This window comes from Heterodontus francisci, chromosome 10 (assembly GCF_036365525.1).
Source record: "Heterodontus francisci isolate sHetFra1 chromosome 10, sHetFra1.hap1, whole genome shotgun sequence".
Classification (NCBI taxonomy): Eukaryota; Metazoa; Chordata; class Chondrichthyes; order Heterodontiformes; family Heterodontidae; genus Heterodontus; species Heterodontus francisci.
In genome coordinates, this window is record NC_090380.1 from 115830950 (window position 1) to 115849826 (window position 18877).

General features: G+C 47.5%; 1 protein-coding gene across 7 annotated transcripts in view; it reads left to right on the forward strand.

The window, feature by feature from the left end:
• Positions 1–400: 400 nt before the first annotated feature.
• Positions 401–18877, forward strand: part of robo2 (roundabout, axon guidance receptor, homolog 2 (Drosophila)) — a 644486-nt gene continuing 626009 nt past the window's right edge. For all 7 annotated transcript variants that reach the window (XM_068041290.1, XM_068041296.1, XM_068041294.1 and 4 more), the window contains exon 1: positions 401–1545. In XM_068041290.1, coding sequence (XP_067897391.1) covers positions 1494–1545 — 52 coding nt within the window. In that variant the 5' untranslated portion in view covers positions 401–1493. The remainder of the gene's footprint in view (positions 1546–18877) is intronic.

Here is an 18877-nt window from a genome sequence, read left to right on the forward strand (position 1 = left end):
TCATAAGTTCAGTCTGATTACAATCCTTTGGCTCCGCTTCACCTCCCCCCCGCCCGCCCCATCAGAAAGAAGCAAAAGATAATGAGTGAAAATTCCAGGAATCGTAGCAGCCAATTCCTACAGAACTGTGTTAAATACATGGAATTCTGTAAGCCACATTTTCCTCATCCCTGATGGATGCACAGTGTAAAACAAATAAAAAAATTAGCAACAAATGATTTGTTTCACCCGCGTAGCGAACTTTATATAGAGCAGGGGGAAGAGAAATGCTGTTTTTGATTTGTCTAAATGCACCCTGACATGTTTGGAGTTTAAACGATGACTGATTGGTTATGGAAACATTGTTTAAAAGTATTTAAACTGCTTCTATATACAACGTGCGAGCACTTTAGCACAAGCCCAGATGGGAAGCGAACTGTCTCTGCAAACTGCAGTCTCGCCAGCGTCTGTTAAACTGGAGGAATGAGAGAGGGAGAGGGAGCAGAATCTGCCAAAATTGAGCATTCGGAGTTTTTTTTTTAATTTCAGAAAGGAGACAATCGTTTCTTTACTGGCGGATCTGTAAATGAGCCTTAAACAGTATTTGTCTAGCTGCCAGACTGAATCTTGCCTCTCTAGCAGTTTCTCTCTTTTTTTTTGGTTGAATGGTTGATTCCAATCCTTCCCTTTTTCGCACTCTTTCTCCACCCCTTTCATTTCCCAAGTTGTGTGTAGAATTCTCTCTCTCTCTCTCTCTCTCCCTCCCTGTGCATGTGCCATTTCAGAGCTGAGACTCGATGCTCCTTCATTGCAGATCAGTGTGTGTGTGTGTGTGTGTACTGGACTGAAGCAGAAACAGATAGACACACACACACACACATCAGTGTAACTAACACAGGGCTTCCAGCATCTAGACAAAAGTCTGCACACACACTGACACACACACAGAGGAGGAATGTAACCGGATTATTCTGAAGCGTTTGCTATAAGGAACCAGAAGGCACAGGTTCCAAATAGACCCTCATTGATCTCAGTTAAACTCTGATGACTATCAGGCACCAAGGATCTGACGGTGGGGAGAGGGCACACCACACCCAAGGCGTCTTGTGTCTCTCTATGTGTGTGTTTTTAAAAAAAATTTGGACATCCAAAGACCAAAGCCAAGGATTCCAAATCGGCATCGTGAATCTGTGCTGCTAACCTGCACTCTTCAGAGCTGGCCAGAAAGTTGAGTGTCTTGAAGCTTTGCCCAGGGGTCTCGCTGATTGATTTATTCCGAGTCCCAGGCAACAAAAACCGGCTGTGAGCACACTGAAGATCAAACTGCCTCTCTTAAATCGCCAGGGGAACTATTCTAACTTGCTGCCGCCGCCGCTTCCTCTCCTCATTCATCCTCACAGCTTTCAGCAAATGATATAATTTTTATTTTGTATCGGGGTTATTCCTCACTCTCTCTCTCGCTTTGGGAAGTTGCTTCGCAATCCGACGCACGCCAGTGTCCCAGTGATACCAGGATGGCTTTGCTGACTTATCTCGTTGCCTGTGGATTATTCTCCCAAGTTTATGGTAAGTCTCCGCAAAGTCAAACATAGAGGAATTGCGCTGCTGTGAAAAGCTAGCAATTTTACAGCCTGGCAGCGGGCTGGAGCCTGATATTCAACCTTGAGAATGGTGCATTGCCGACAAGTTTGAGCTATGGGTGGGGGGAATTATTGCGAGGATGGAAAAGCAGATACTTGTTTTAAATATATATATCACTGTGTCACAGATGCTTAAACCGCATGAATTCGCCCTTCAAACGTGCAAACTTTAAAGGTGCAGCTTGAGGCAGGAATTTCAGGATTCCTCACAGAGTAGATTTTTTTTCCAACAAAACACTGCTTCATGTACCCACGGGGGGCAGTTTAGCTTTGAAGCAGTTTATATAGTGTGTATACAGGGGGTTCCAGTCTCTGGGGTTTTTGAGGTTAGGGGTGCAGTTGGTTGAGTTCGGGATTTAAGAGTGTGTTCTTCAAATCATGTTCATCTCGACTCAATCAGAGAAGCTTTTAATATTATGCATTTATTCTTTAATATACTTAAATCAAACCAGGTCCATCAGCATTTGATCATCTTTAGAAAGATGTATTTAAGTGAAGCGGGACCTCTTGAGAACTGGGGTAATTTTTCTGCTTATATAATGTACAATATTCACCGGTGGGTGACTCCCTCATCTGACGGAGCCAGTGGGCAGTCTTTCACTGCATGTATCTAAGTGGATGAAGCGCAGGTTTTGAACAATATTGTTAGATTTCCTTTGGTGAGGAGGACGGGTTCTGGGACTCAATGGTTGTTGAGATTATGCTGATGACTGGGAGAGAGAGAGTGTGTAAATCTCGAGTGGATCGATAGGGAGATGATGTGAGGCGCTGATAGGAGGTGGGACCAGTCCCTGAGATGCTCCAGAATTTCCATCAGGTCAGACAGGCATCCAGGATCCTCATCCAAAATCCAATCTCACTAACAGTAACACCACCTAAAGCTGGAGCAATCTGTGCCAGCTCCCCAGGGTGTCTGCTGGGAGATTGGGAAGAACGGACAAAGTTCAGTAGACATTCTTCATTGCGAATTCTTGCCCATTTCACATTACTTCATGTCAACTCGTCCATGATTTTCTGATCAGCGTTTTGTTCCCCCCAACGTTCCCTCCCCTCCCCTCCCTTCCTCCCTTCCCTCCATCCCTTAGTCCCTTCTCTCCCTCCAAATCTTTCTCCTCTCTCTCTACCTCCATACCCTCCCTCCATCCACCTCCCTCCCACCAACCTTTCCTCCTCTCCCTCCTTTCCTCTCTTCTTTCCTTCCTCCCCTCCCTCTCTGTCCCTCCTCTTCTCTCTAACCCTTCCTCCCTTTCCATCCTCCATTCTTTGCTGTCCTCTTTCCCTGCCTCCCTCTCTCCCTCTCTCCAACCCTTCTTCCCCTCCCTCCTCCAATCCTTTTTCCTGTCCCTCCCTCTCTCCCAAGTCCAGCCTGATCTGGAGTTGAATGAGTTTGAACTGTAACCCAATCCATTCACCCAAATCTTTCCATTTAACAGCAGGTCCTTGAATGCTCAGGTCATTGAGTTAAAGAGACTCTGTATTGGGGACCCTGCAATGTCAGAATGAAGCTCTGTAAGAACCTATTCAAAATGGTCAACTTGATGGGATCAGCTTAAAGCAGTTCGAATAGTCTTCTAATTCAAATCATTCATATTAGCTGAATATTCATCTTTTTAACACCGCCCCCCCCCCCCCCCACCCACCCCCGCCACTCCCCACTTTCACTTACACTCTTATTTAAATGTTTGGCTAATTCATACCTTTTTAATGCAAAAAAGGGATTTGAAATTATCAGTAGAGTGTAGTTCACATCTGCACATATCTGTTAATTCGTAAGAGGGTATAGTTTCCCAGCTCTTCTCATTTACATATCCCAGTTATGTCAAATCTGTTCAAAGACTTGAATCAGTCAGGGAGGGAAGAAAGGGAGGGGAAGGGGAGGTGGGAAAAGGAGAAGGAGGGGAAGGAGAGAGAGGAGAAGGGTAAAGAGAGGGCAGGGAAGGAAAGTAGGAGAGATTGGACGTGTTGAAGGGGAGAGGAGGGAATGCAGGATGAGAAGAGAGGAATAGGAGAGGAATGGGAGGGAGGAATGGGGGAGACAAGTAGGTGAGATCCAATACTAACAACTGTGATTAATCATCTGCATGAGGGTGGGGAACAGGTTAGAGAGTTGGACACTAGCTCAGTCTGTTGTTTGTTTTACTGTTGATTGTAGACCCAAATAACACATCTGCACATCACAGGGCAGCTGACATAAAAGACAGCAAAAAAAAAGTTCTATTTGACAAAAAATGCTTTTGCAGGTTTGATTCCATCTCTGTGATTTCTCAGTGCACCTGTTAATGCATCAACAGAAATTCCTACCCATGGTATGTTAACTCAGGCCTTAACCCATTTTGAATTAGTTAATGTTGCAAAGAGGAAAATAATCCCTTTGTCGTCTGCTCATGCAGTGAGTCTATACTGATGTCTGAAGAGGGCAGGCAACATCAATCAATCCACTGAAAGTTGAGGGACTGCAACCATACCGATACATTTGATAGCTGAGTCTGGTTTATCTAGTCTGACACTGAAAACTATACATTGTGATTGTGCTTAAATTCAATCAGTGAAGTGATTAAACCAGTATTTTTGACATTGCCTGTTTCCATCTCCCATTCTCTTCCGTCCTCCTATCCTGCCCCTCCTTTTTCTTTCCCCTCCCCTTTCCCCCTTCTCATCTGTCCTTCCTCTCCCTTTCCCCTCTTCCACTTCCCCTCCGTCTGTCTCCTTCTCCCTCCTGGAATGTGTCGATCACTGTAACACTTTACGTGAATGGGTGATATATAGACAGTGTCACTTGTGTGAATGTGCTTTGTATGACTGTATTCCAGACTCTCTCAGTACAGCAGCCCTTTTCCCCCTAACCACCAGCCCCCTCTCCCCTTTCACAGATATGATCAACTAGGAGGTTTCAACTCATTAATTTCAGGAGCCCTCAGAATGGTAGCCTTCAAACAGTCTCTTGTGTGCCCATTGTGTAACAGGTTCTGCTCATGTCATTTCCTTTTTAATTGGGGAAACCAAGGTCCATTGGACACTGGACCAAAGTTCAAATGGGAAAATAAAACACAAAGTCAATGAGGAAATAATGGTTACATGAGGCGTAGGCACTAATTATGGACTTACCTCGTCTTTTTATTTTCCCTTGATGTTGGAGCCAATGGGCTTTCACTTTTAAAGGGTGCTAAAGAAGACTGATGGAGGCGAGGGGTTTCAAATGTTTGCAATCCCGGGAAAGAATATGTTGGCTTAGGAGACGGCGTGATGTGTCCTGAATTTTTCTTTAGAATTCATTCATGGGATGTGAGCATCACTGGCAAGGCCAGCATTTATTGCCCATCCTGTAGTCGCTTTGTAAAGGTGGTTGTGGGACATCTTCTTGAACCACTGCAGGACTGATACAACTGAGTGTCTTTTCAGAGGCGTAGGTCAGAGTCAAACACATTGGTGTGGGACCGGAGTCACATATAGGCCCAGACTGGGTAAGGACAGCAGATTTCCTTCCCAGAAGGCACATCACTGAACCAGTTGGGAATTAAACAGCAAATGATTATTTCCAAGATTTATAACTGAATTCAAATTCTCAAACAGCACTGGTGGGATTTAAACTCACTTTCTGTGAATTATTTTCTGAGTCCAGTAACAGAGCCACTACACTACCATACCCATAATGAAACACAGCTTCAACACACTGAGGCTGTGGTGAGGAGGATGAGTGTGTAGGATGGCAGGGGAAATCGCGAGCTTAGGAGGGACTATAGAAGAAAGTTCAGAGATGCAGTGAACATAGTCAATAAAATAGAGAAATAAGAAAGGTGAGATGGAGAGGAAGATGTTGGATGCTCAGTCGGAGAGGCAGCTCCTGTCTAATAACCAGCATTGTCTTGTATCATACTTCAAAAGTGTGACAGTTTATTATTGAACCACTGGACAAGGGAAAGAGACAAAAGAATTTGTTCTTTTTTGTTAAATCAGAATTGGAATATACTAGAAAATTGCATTATTGGAATATATTTCAAACCTCATGGCACTGTGACAAACAAACCTATGCAACATCTTCTTGGAAGTTATATGATGTCAGTACTACCAGTGGGGGAGGGGGTATAAAATTGTCCCTTTTTGATCTCAGCACAGTGAGATGGTGGGGAGGAGGAAGCCATGAGTAGATCAGGAGAATTTGGAACTCAGAAAAAAATTTTTAGGTGACAGTGCTGGCCTGTGAGTTGGAAGGCTCCACTTCCTGATGCAGAATCCAGGCCAACACTCCTCAGTGCAGTGCCGAGGGAGTGCTGCACTACCGGAGGTGCTGGCTTTTGATGATACAATAAACCGAGGCCCTGTGGGTGAGCATTAATGATCCCATGTCCACTATTCGAAGAAGAGCTGGGGAGATCTGGCCAGTAGTTATCCCTTAACCAACATCGCTAAAACTGCTGATCTGGTGGTTTTTCTCGTTGCTGATTGTGGGAGCTTGCGATGCACAAATCGGTGTTCCACTTTCCTTATGTTACGACAGTAACTACACTTTAAAGGACGTTATTGGGTGTAAGTGCTTTGGGACATCCTGTGGTGGTGAAAGGTGCTATATAAATGCAAGTCTTTCTCCTTCGTAGTATTGATAAAATAGACAGTGGGGTGGGCGGGGTGCTGGGCCTCGGTTGCACTGTGCAGAGAGATTGGAGGCTGAAGATGATGTCCTATCATTGGATCATTCATCATGCTTTATTTAATATTTAGATGTCGATCATACCTTGGTTATGAGTAGTGAAAGCAGGAACACTAACTGTACTTTCTATAGATTTAATTATTCATTAATATATACAAAAGGAACATACTGAGGGATAGAGACAGCCAAGAGTGAATGCAATTAACCAGCTCAGTGAAACTGACAGCACAAATCTGAGCGGGTTCTGTGTTACAGAATGTAATTAATGTACTGGATTGTTTGTAGATGTACGCAACAAATGCAATTAACTAGCTGGCCAAAAAACCTGACAAGAAAACGACATAATTTATTCTGTCTTTTACGGATCACCCTTTCTTGGTTGCTTATGCGTCACCTTTATGTAAAGTTACACCATGGGATATGAAGGGGCAACGAAGCATTTCTCCCCACCACCACCCCCCCCCACAACCACATCCCTCCCCCCTATCCGTCTGACAATCAGAATGATTCCTTCTTTGCTACATCAGGTTGAACAAGCCTTTGTTTCATCAGGAGCGAAGCACCTAATTATAGAGCAACATCTGGACCACAGCTTGCTTAACACAAACAGCTGTCTGCTTCCCCCATCGCCTCAGTGGGTCACATACCTGTCTGTGGATCAGAAGGTTGTGCGTTCCATCCCACTCCAGATACTTGAACACACAGTTGAGGCTGACACTCCCAGTGCAGTCCTGAGGCAGTGCTGCACTGTCAGAGATGCCATCTTTTCGATGCGATGTTAAGCCGAGGCCCTGCCTGCCCCCTTGGGTGGTAGTGGGGTTATAAAAGATCCCACAGCACGATTTCAAAGGAGAAACAGTTCTCTCTGGTGTCCCTAGGCCAATATTTATCCCTGAACCAACATCTGGTCATTATCACATTGCTGTTTGCGAGACCTTGCTGTGCGTAAATCGGCTGCTGTGTTTCCAACATTGCAACAAGTGACTGCACTTTAAAAGTACATCATTGGCTGTAAAGCACTCCTGAGGTTGTGAAAGACACTATAGAAATGAAAGTTCTCCTTTTCTCTTGGCTATTGTACTGGAGAATGGTTCCTCAGTGAGCGGTCGGTGCCTGCAAGATGAGGAGGTGGGAAAATCAGACTTCAAGATACATAGTTTGTTCATGCAGAGTTGTGTTATGTGGTGGCCTTCCAATGTAAAGGCAGTGGTGGCACCCCTGCCTTTTCGAAACTGTTATATTTTTAATAACTGAGCTTACTTCAGAGGGCAGTTGAGAGTTAAAAAAGTAATGCAGGACCGGAGTCACATATAGGCTCAGATTGGGTAGGTACAGCAGCTTTCCTTCCCTACAGGGACATTAGTGAATCAGTTGGGTTTTTACCACAATCCACAGCTTCATTGTCACTTTTACTGATAACAGCTTTATTGAGGTCAGTTGCACAACTTGCCATGGTGGAGTGAAAATCACCATCTCGTCTTGATAGTCCAATACTGCAGCCAGCACCTTAACCATACTCTTCAGCCGCCCCGCCGCCCCCCCCCCCACTTTAATTGGCCTTCGAATGCCCTTTGGTCTTCATCACAGTGGTGACCAGGCACTGGAATTCTGAGGTGCCCTCCATCAGCTGTTGGTATTGAGGCCAGTTGCCGTGCCCTCACCGATGCCCCAGCTGATTCCACACAGACTGGCGATCACTTGCTGGCACCCCCTCCTGAACATTATTGACCATCTAAGCGGCCATTATGGGTTGGTGGCGGGGGTGGGGAAGGGGAGGAGTGGTGCAGTAGAAAGGAATAATTAATTTGTATTTCTGTAGCACCTTTCTTGATCTCAGGACATCTCAAACCACTCTGCAGCCATTGAAGTACTTCTGAAGCTTGGTCACCGTTGCCATGTAGGAGCCAATTTGTGCACAGCAAGAACACGCTGTATGGTCATGACCAGATCATCCTTTCTTTTTAGTGATGTTGTTTGAGGGTTAAATATTGGCCCAGGAGACCGGGGAGAGCTCCCTTGCTCTTTCTCGAATAGTAGCCATGGGATCTGTTCGTCCACCGGAGAAGACGGTTGGGACCTTGGTTTAACATCTCATTCGAAAGGCGGCAGCACCTCTGATAGCGCGGCACTCCCTCAGTACTGGCACTAGGAGTGTCAGCCTGGATTATGGGCTCAAGTATCTGGAGTGGGACTTGAACATGTGACCTTTTGACTCGGAGGGGAGAGGGCTACGCAGAGGGTGGGGGGGGGGGGGGTGGTGGGTGTTGTGAGGTGGGCATGGGGGATGAAATGTTTCAAATATGTTCATTGATATTGTAAAATATGTAACAGAAATTGCAGAGATCTATAGCAAGATTGAAAAAAAGGGAATGAACATCACATTCCTTTCCATATACTACGTGAATAGGGAGCTATTGGGTTCTGTTGAAGTATTATAATTTTCCTGAGGCATTTATGATGCTTTCAGTCTCTGGTTCCAAAATGCAGCTATTTATATAAGAAATTACAGTATTGAGTGCAAAATGGAAATGTAGGAGCAAGCGAAATGAGTGCTGAGGAGGGCGGCTTGTGTCAGGGCTCTTCATGTCAATGGCTTAATGATAGTTCAGAGTACCACTATAACAAAGCGGACCGATCATTCCCCATCACTCTCCTCTGGTCTCATTTTCTTGCTGTGCTTTCTTTTTTAAGCAGCTTTCTTATAGGGGTAGAGCTCTCAGCTCGCCACTGGAGGCCAGATTTCTGCCGCTGAAATGTGCCTGGCCAGCACACTGAAAGGACGTTTGAAGCACCAACACAATGTTAATCCAGGACAGGTTTCTTCAACTCCAATTTTCTTCCCCACCCTTCCTCCCATCCCTCTCCTCTTGTGACCAATCCTCCCCTTTCTCCTCCCTCTCTCCTCTGCCCTCTTCCGTCACCTCACCTTCCCTCTCAACACTCCTCTCCTCTCTTCCCCTGCCCACTCCACTCCTCTCCCTCCAATCCTTTCATTCCCCCCCACTCCTCTCCTTGCCTCTCCTTTCCCCCCATTCCTCTCCTCACCTCTCCTTTCCCCCCACTCCTCTCCTCACCTCTCCTTTTCCCCCCACTCCTCTCCTCACCTCTCCTTTTCCCCCCACTCCTCTCCTCACCTCTCCTTTCCCCCCACTCCTCTCCTCACCTCTCCTTTCCCCCCACTCCTCTCCTTGTCTCTCCTTTCCCCCCACTCCTCTCCTTTCCTCCCACTCCTCTCCTCACCTCTCCTTTCCCCCCACTCCTCTCCTCACCTCTCCTTTCCCCCCACTCCTCTCCTCTCCTCTCCTTTCCCCCCACTCCTCTCCTCTCCTCTCCTTTCCCCCCACTCCTCTCCTCTCCTCTCCTTTCCCCCCACTCCTCTCCTCTCCTCTCCTTTCCCCCCACTCCTCTCCTCTCCTCTCCTTTCCCCCCACTCCTCTCCTCTCCTTTCCCCCCTCTCCTCTCCTTTCCCCCCTCTCCTCTCCTTTCCCCCCACTCCTCTCCTTTCCCCCCACTCCTCTCCTTTCCCCCCACTCCTCTCCTCTCGTCTCCTTTCCCCCCACTCCTCTCCTCTCCTCTCCTTTCCCCCCACTCCTCTCCTCTCCTCTCCTTTTCCCCCACTCCTCTCCTCTCCTCTCCTTTCCCCCCACTCATCCTCTCCTCTCCTTTCCCTCCACTCCTCTCCTCGCCTCTCCTTTCCCTCCACTCCTCTCCTCGCCTCTCCTTTCCCTCAACTCCTCTCCTCGCCTCCTTTCCCTCAACTCCTCTCCTCGCCTCTCCTTTCCCTCCACTCCTCTCCTCGCCTCTCCTTTCCCTCCATTCCTCTCCTTGCCTCTCCTTTCCCCCCACTCCTCTCCTTGCCTCTCCTTTCCTCCCACTCCTCTCCTCACCTCTCCTTTCCCCCCACTCCTCTCCTCACCTCTCCTTTCCCCCCACTCCTCTCCTCTCCTCTCCTTTCCCCCCACTCCTCTCCTCTCCTCTCCTTTTCCCCCACTCCTCTCCTCTCCTCTCCTTTCCCCCCACTCATCCTCTCCTCTCCTTTCCCCCCACTCATCCTCTCCTCTCCTTTCCCTCCACTCCTCTCCTCACCTCTCCTTTCCCTCCACTCCTCTCCTCGCCTCCTTTCCCTCAACTCCTCTCCTCGCCTCTCCTTTCCCTCCACTCCTCTCCTCGCCTCTCCTTTCCCTCCACTCCTCTCCTCGCCTCTCCTTTCCCTCCACTCCTCTCCTCGCCTCTCCTTTCGCTCCACTCCTCTCCTCGCCTCTCCTTTCCCTCCACTCCTCTCCTCGCCTCTCCTTTCCCTCCACTCCTCTCCTCGCCTCTCCTTTCCCTCCACTCCTCTCCTCGCCTCTCCTTTCCCTCCACTCCTCTCCTCGCCTCTCCTTTCCCCCACTCCTCTCCTCTCCTCTCCTTTCACCCACTCCTCTTCTCGCCTCTCCTTTCCCCCACTCCACTCCTCTCCTCTCCTTTCCCCCACTCCACTCCTCTCCTCTCCTTTCCCCCACTCCACTCCTCTCCTCTCCTTTCTCCCACTCCTCTCCTCTCCTTTCTCCCACTCCTCTCCTCTCCTTTCTCCCACTCCTCTCCTCTCCTCTCCTTTCTCCCACTCCACTCCTCTCCTCTCCTTTCTCCCACTCCTCTCCTCTCCTTTCTCCCACTCCTCTCCTCTCCTTTCCCTCCTCGCCTCTCCTTTCCCCCACTCCTCTCCTCTCCTTTCACCCACTCCTCTCCTCTCCTCTCCTTTCCCTCCACTCCTCGCCTCTCCTTTCCCTCCACCTCTCCTCGCCTCTCCTTTCCCTCCACTCCTCTCCTCGCCTCTCCTTTCCCTCCTCTCCTCGCCTCTCCTTTCCTTCCACTCCTCTCCTCGCCTCTCCTTTCCCTCCACTCCTCTCCTCGCCTCTCCTTTCCCCCACTCCTCTCCTCGCCTCTCCTTTCCCCCACTCCTCCCTCTCCTCTCCTTTCACCCACTCCTCTTCTCGCCTCTCCTTTCCCCCACTCCACTCCTCTCCTTTCTCCCACTCCTCTCCTCTCCTTTCTCCCATTCCTCTCCTCTCCTTTCTCCCACTCCTCTCCTCTCCTTTCTCCCACTCCTCTCCTCTCCTCTCCTTTCTCCCACTCCACTCCTCTCCTCTCCTTTCTCCCACTCCTCTCCTCTCCTTTCTCCCACTCCTCTCCTCTCCTTTCCCTCCACTCCTCTTCTCGCCTCTCCTTTCCCCCACTCCTCTCCTCTCCTCTCCTTTCACCCACTCCTCTCCTCTCCTTTCACCCACTCCTCTCCTCTCCTTTCACCCACTCCTCTCCTCTCCTTTCACCCACTCCACTCCTCTCCGTTCCCCCCACTCCTCTCCTCTCCTTTCCCCCACTCCTCTCCTCTCCTTTCCCTCCACTCCTCTTCTCGCCTCTCCTTTCCCCCACTCCTCTCCTCTCCTCTCCTTTCACCCACTCGTCTCCTCTCCTTTCACCCACTCCTCTCCTCTCCTTTCCCCCACTCCTCTCCTCTCCTTTCCCTCCACTCCTCTCCTTGCCTCTCCTTTCCCTCCACTCCTCTCCTCGCCTCGCCTCTCCTTTCCCTCCACTCCTCTCCTCGCCTCTCCTTTCCCTCCACTCCTCTCCTCGCCTCTCCTCGCCTCTCCTTTCCCTCCACTCCTCTCCTCGCTTCTCTTTCCCTCCACTCCTCTCCTCGCCTTTCCCTCCACTCCTTTCCTCGCCTCTCCTTTCCTTCCTCTCCTCTGCTCTCCTTTCTCTCCTCTCCTTTCCCTCCTCTCCTCTCCTTTCCCTCCTCTCCTCTCCTCTCCTCTCCTTTCCCTCCACTCCTCTCCTCGCCTCTCCTTTCCCTCCTCTCCTCTGCTCTCCTTTCTCTCCTCTCCTTTCCCTCCTCTCCTCTCCTTTCCCTCCTCTCCTCTCCTTTCCCTCCTCTCCTCTCCTTTCCCTCCTCTCCTCTCCTTTCCCTCCTCTCCTCTCCTTTCCCCCCACTCCTCTCCTCTCCTCTCCTTTCCCCCCACTCCTCTCCTCTCCTCTCCTTTCCCCCCACTCCTCTCCTCTCCTTTCCCCCCACTCCTCTCCTCTCCTTTCCCCCCACTCCTCTCCTCTCCGCTCCTTTCCCCCCACTCCTCTCCTCTCCTTTCCCCCCTCTCCTCTCCTTTCCCCCCACTCCTCTCCTTTCCCCCCACTCCTCTCCTTTCCCCCCACTCCTCTCCTCTCCTCTCCTTTCCCCCCACTCCTCTCCTCTCCTCTCCTATGTTCTCCTCCACTCTGCTCTGCACCATGGCTCCACAGATGCCAACCAATCTCACCTCATACAGCTGTTCTTCATGTGTGAGCCATCTAATGTGTTGTCAGACTGCTTGACCATAGTGGGCATGACAGTGGAGGGAAATGTGTTTTTTAATAGTCATTTCTTGGGGTAGTGCCCATCCTCGTCCTCCTTAGGAGGAAAGGAATGGGGAGGAGAGGGGAGAGGAGTGGGGGAAAATTGGAAGGAGAGGAAAGGGCCTGGAATGGGAGAGGAGAAATAGTGGTGGTCCTTTTTCTTGAACTGCTACAGTCTGTGTTTTTTTAATTCATTCATGGGATGTGAGTGTCACTGGCTAGGCCAGCATTTATTGCCCATCCCTAATTGCCCTTGAGAAGGTGGTAGTGAGCTGCCTTCTTGAACCACTGCAGTCCATGTGGAGTAAGTACACCCACAGCTATGATCTGAATGGCGGAACTGGCTCGAGGGGCAAACTCGCCTCCTCCTGTTCCTCTGTATAGGAAGGGAGTTCCAGGATTTTGACCCAGCGACAGTGAACGAATGGCGATATTGTTCCAAGTCAGGATGGTGTGTGGCTTGGACGGGAACTTGCAGGTGGTGGTGTTCCCATGCATCTGCTGCCCTTTTCCTTCTAGGTGGTAGAGGTCGTGGGTTTGGAAGGTGCTGTCAAAGGAGTCTTGGTGCGATGCTGCAGTGTATTTTGTAGATGGTACACACTGCTGCCACTATGCATTGGTGGTGGAGGGAGTGAATGCTGGTAGATGGGGTGCCAATCAAGCTAGCTGCTTTGTTCTGGATGGTGTCGAGCTTCTTGAGTGTTTTTGGAGAGTTGCACCCATTCAGGCAAGTGGAGAGTATTCCATCACACTCTTGACTTGTCGATGCTGGACAAGCTTTGGGGAGTCAGGAGGTGAGTTACTCGCTGCAGGATTCCTAGCCTCTGACCTGCTCTTGTAGCCACGGTATTTATATGGCTACTCCAGTTCAGTTTCTGGTCAATGGTGACCCCCAGGATGTTGATAGTGGGGGTTTCAGCGATTGTAATGCCCTTGAATGTCAAGGGGAGATGTTTAGATTCTCTCTTGTTGGAGATGGTCATTGCCTGGCACTTGTGTGGTGCGAATGTTACTTGGCACATATCAGCCCAAGCCTGGATATTGTCCAGGTGTGATGAAGGTGTGCCCACCTGACATCCATAAGTGACTCCTTTGCTCTCTGTCTCGTTCACACATACTCTCAAATCTTCAGACGGTGATAAGAAGCAGGAATCCCAGCCGATTGCCTCACTCCCTTGCCCTGGAGTGCTGAGACCAGTTGTTGCCCCCCAGCTGTAACCCCTAGATCAGCTCACCCGGAAGTGTCATGTGCTGGAGGGCTTAAATCACATTGGGAGGTGCATTTATCACACCAAGCAAGTCAGAATGAGCACAAGCTTAGCATTTCTATAGCGCCTTTCATATCCTCAGAATTCCCCAAAGCACTTTATGGCCACTGAGATACTTTTGAAGTGTAGTCATTGTTGTAATGACTTAACCAATTTGTACACAGCAAGCTCCAACAAATAGAAGTGTGATAATGACCAGATAATTTGTTTTCAGTGATGTTGGTTGAGGGATAAATATTGGCGAGGACACTGGGGAGAACTCCTCTGCTCTTCTTCAAAATAGTGCTGTAGGATTTTTCACAGCCACCTGAGAAGCAGGGGTCTCAGATTAACATCTCATCCAAGAGAGCAGCACCTCCCAACAGTGCTGCAATCCCTCAGTACTGTAGTGCGAGTGTCAGCCTAGTTTTTGGGCTCAGATTTCTGAAATGGAACTCAAACCTACAACCTTCTGACTCAGAGAGAGACAGAGAGCTATCATCTGAGCCACGGGTGATGCCGTGCAACCCATTGAATCTGAGTCAGATTGCCTTTGCAGGGAATAAAAGCACAAAGCACAATTTTCAAAATCAAAGGAGCTGTTTTGTCCTTCTAAAAGCAGATTGAAGCATTGTCCAGCCTAGTCAGAATCATTGAAATGTGCGGTTCCTGCTTAAACCAAGAATTGATTTATTCAAATATGACATTTTAACTAGAGAAAAATAATCCATATTATTTCACTGTGAGCTTGAAATTGATCTGATTGTATCAGATCCAAGCCCTAATGTGGCAAAATAAATATTTCAAGCAAATTTTTAAAAACACAGTTTGTGCAGGAATGGGTCTAAATTGATTGCCATATGAAATGTTTTAATTTAATCTGTTACACAGCAGACCTGCACACTGTACAATATGAGCCCTGTTTCTTTCCATATGGCCTCTGTTGTTTGTGCTGCTTGCTCGTGCAACAGCAAGATATATATATATATATATATATACCCACACAGAGGAGCAGGAGGAGGTGAGTTAACCCCTCAAGCCAGTTCCGCCAGTCAGATCATAGCTGATCTGTATCTTAATTCCATCTACCGCTTTGGTTCTGTAACTCTTAATACCCTTTGGCTATCAAAAAATCTATCAATCTCAATTTTGAAATTTTCAATTGACCCCCCCAGCCTCAACAGCTTTTTGGGAAAGATCCAGATTTCCACTACCCTTTGTGTAAAGAAGTGCTTCCTGACGTCACCCCTGAATGGCCTGGCTCCAATTTTAAGATGATGCCCCCTCGTCCTGGGCTCCCCACACCAAAGGAAATAGTTTCCTTCTTATCTATTCCATCAATGCCTTTAATCATCTTGAACACCTCAATTCAATCACCCCTTAATCTCCTAGGGAATACGAGGCTCATCTATTCGACCTGTCTTTGTAATTCTAAGTCCTTTAGCCTCAGCACCATTCTGATGAATCTGCACTGCTCCCCCTTCATGTCACCATAACATTCCTCTAGTGAGACAAGTGGACACAGAGTCAAAGCAGCAGATGTGACATTTAGGCAAGACGTAGGAAGAGTTCCTTCATACAGAGAGTGAGCAATACATGGAATGGAATTCCGGGGGACGGGGGTGGGGGTGGGGGGGGGGGGGGTGTGGGGTGCGGGGAGAGGGTGTGTGCAATCAACAAATTCTGGGGTCATTTAGGAAACTTGCTGGAGGCTGTGATGAGGGTGCTGTAGAGTCTGTGAGGGTGGTCCCTCAAAGCATCTAATTTGAGACCTTCAGGGTCTTCAGAGAGTTGGGGCGCTGTCTGGGGGGGGTGGGGGCGGAATTTTCAACATCGCTTCAGTGTTAAGCTGGAGTCGTGAATTGGGCCTCATCACAGAAACCAGCTGCTTTTCCTTGAAATTTAAATCACTGTTTTTACATTCTGACCTTAATGCTCACCAATGTCAGCGATGTTAGTGGTTCACAATGGAATATCTTCCTACCTCAGGCATGCACTGTCCCATCAAACACTCCCAGGGCAGGTACAGCACGGGGTTAGATACAGATTAAAGCTCCCTCTACACTGTCCCATCAAACACTCCCAGGGCAGGTACAGCACGGGGTTAGATACAGATTAAAGCTCCCTCTACACTGTCCCATCAAACACTCCCAGGGCAGGAACAACACGAGGTTAGATACAGAGTAAAGCTCCCTCTACAAAAGAAAAAAAAAAACGGGGTTAGATACAGAGTAAAGCTCCCTCTACACTGTCCCCATCAAACACTCCCAGGGCAGGAACAGCACAGGGTTAGATACAGAGTAAAAGTGCGGCAAATGGATTTTAATGTAGGCAAATGTGAGGTCATCCAGTTTGGACCTTAAAAGGATAGAACAAGGTACTTTCTAAATGGTGAAAAGCTGGAAACAGTGGAAGCCCAAAGAGACCTGAGGGTCCAGGTACACAGACCATAAAAATGTCATGAACAGGTGCAGAAAATAATCAAAGAAACTCATGAAATGCTGGTCTTTAAATCGAAAGGACTAGAATACAAGTGGATAGAAGTCATGCTTCAATTATACAAAGTCCTGGTTAGATCACCTAGAGTACTGTGAGCAGTTCTGGGCACCACATCTTCGGAAGGATATATTGGCCTTAAAGAGTGTGGCGTGTAGATTTACCAGAATGATACCTAGACTCCAAGAGTTCACTTACAAAGAGAGATTAAACAAATGAGAGTTGTATGCCCTGAAATCTAGAAGGTTTAGGTGTAATTTGATCAGTTTTCAGGATATTAAGGGGTACAGATAGGGTAGATTGGGAGAAACTATTTCAACTAGCTCAGGAGTCCAGTACTATCGAGCATTGTCTAAAAATTAGAGACAGATCTTACAGGAGTGATATTAGGAGACACTTCTACACAGAAAGGGTGGTAGTAGTTTGGAACTCTCTTCCGTAAACAGCAATTGTTGTTGGATCAATTGTTCATTTTAACTCTGAGATTGATAGATTTTTATTAGCCAACAGTAGTAAGGTATATGGGGCGAAGGCGGGTGTATGGAGTTAGGTCACAGATCAGCCACGATCGCATTGCATGGTGGAATTGAGGGGCTAGATGACCTTCTCCTGTTCCTATATTCCTATTGGGTGAGTGTGACATTTTCTCCACACCAGTGATTGAACATAGGAAGATAGGAAAAAGGAGCGAGAGGAGGCCATTCGGCCCCTCGAGCCAGCTCCGCCATTCATCCAGATCATGGCTGACCTTGTACTTCATCGCCATTTTCCTGCACTATCCCCATATCCCTTGATATCTTTACTATCTAGAAATCTATCCATCTCTGTCTTGAATGACTCGATGACTGAGCACCACAGCCCTCTGGGGTAGAGAATTTCAAAGATTCACCACCCTCTGAGTAAAATCCTTCCTAATCTCAGTCCTAAATGGTCTACCTCTGAGATTGTGTTCTAGATTGGTTCTAGACCTCCCCCCCCACCCCCACCCCAAGGCCAGGGGAAACATCCTTCCTGCATCTACCCTGCTGAGCCCTGTAAGGATTTTGTATGCTTCAATAAAATCATCTCTTATTCTTCAAAACTCTAGAGAATACAGGTCCAGTTTCCTCAATCTCTCCACATAAGACAATCCCGCCATCCCAGGAATTAGTCTGGTGAACCTTCATTGCATTCCCTCTATGGCAAGTATATCCTTCCTTAGGTAAGGAGACCAAAACTGTACACAATACTCCAGGTCTCACCAAGGCTTTATACAATTGCAGCAAGACTTCTTTATTCCTGTACTCAAATCCTCTTGCAATTGTTACGACTGAGGCGGGAGGAGTGCATTGTTAATTCAGTCTCACTTCTCCAAGGGTCATAGCATATATTTAAATTTTCCTACTTATCGAAACAGTCAATCATATACTCTATTTTTCCTCAGAATAAAACACACCACCCACATTTCTTTAATAAACAACAAAATTATCAGTTTATTATAAACCAAGTTTTCACCAATCATGAAGTAAAACATACACACAAATTGAAATATTAAAGCTCCTTATTTAATCTAGCCCGCACGCACGCACACACACACACACACACACACAACCGGTTAACAGGGGGAAAAATAAAAGGGAGTATTGTTTACAGCTGTTACAAAGAAATAGAAGGAATTTTTAAAAAACGCTTCAGCTGAAAAGAATGTATAGAAGGAAGTTCTTTGCTTTGGTGAGGTGTCCCAAAGGCGAATAGACAGCTGTCAATGGGATCTTCCTGGAACAGTTCTACCAGGCGATGTTGATGATCACTTTGGGTAGGCTTCCAAGAGATGCAGCTACAGAAGACTTCAGTCAGGTCTTAAAGCAGAAATGCAGCAACAAAGGTTTCAGTTCCACACATTTGACATGCAAGTTCTTTAATCGTGCAGGCTTTCTTCAACTACAGGAGGAAACAGGAACACTCTTGATGCAGGATTCCTTTTCAAGAGAAAGATGGGCTGGTAGTCCCCTAGCAGGTCAATAAGCAAACTTCTTCTGTTTTAGGCCAAACACCAACAAAATGAAACTAAAACTTTTCCAGAAGTCGAGTCTCATGATCTCTATAAATCTTGGCCTATCACCTCTCTTCAAACATTCCTGCAACCCAAACAACCCCTGCTAGCTTTTTATTTGAAAACAGATGCCTTCCAGTAACTGTTTACAGTTCCACTCAGTCTCAACCATCTGGTAAAAAAAGCCACAAAGTTCAGCTTCTATGAAATTCCAGATGAATCATTGCCCAGAACATATTTTTAAAAAAAAGAAGTAATCTCATAACACAATAAAGACCAACATACCATTTGCCTACCAAAGTGAATAACTTCACGTTTTGCCACATTACATTCCATCTGCCATGTTCTTCTCCACTCACTTAGCCTGTCTAAATCCCCTTGAAGCCTCCTTGCATCCTCCTCACAACTCACATTCCTCCTAGTTTTGTGTCATTCACAAACTTGAAAATATTGCATTTGGTCCCCACATCCA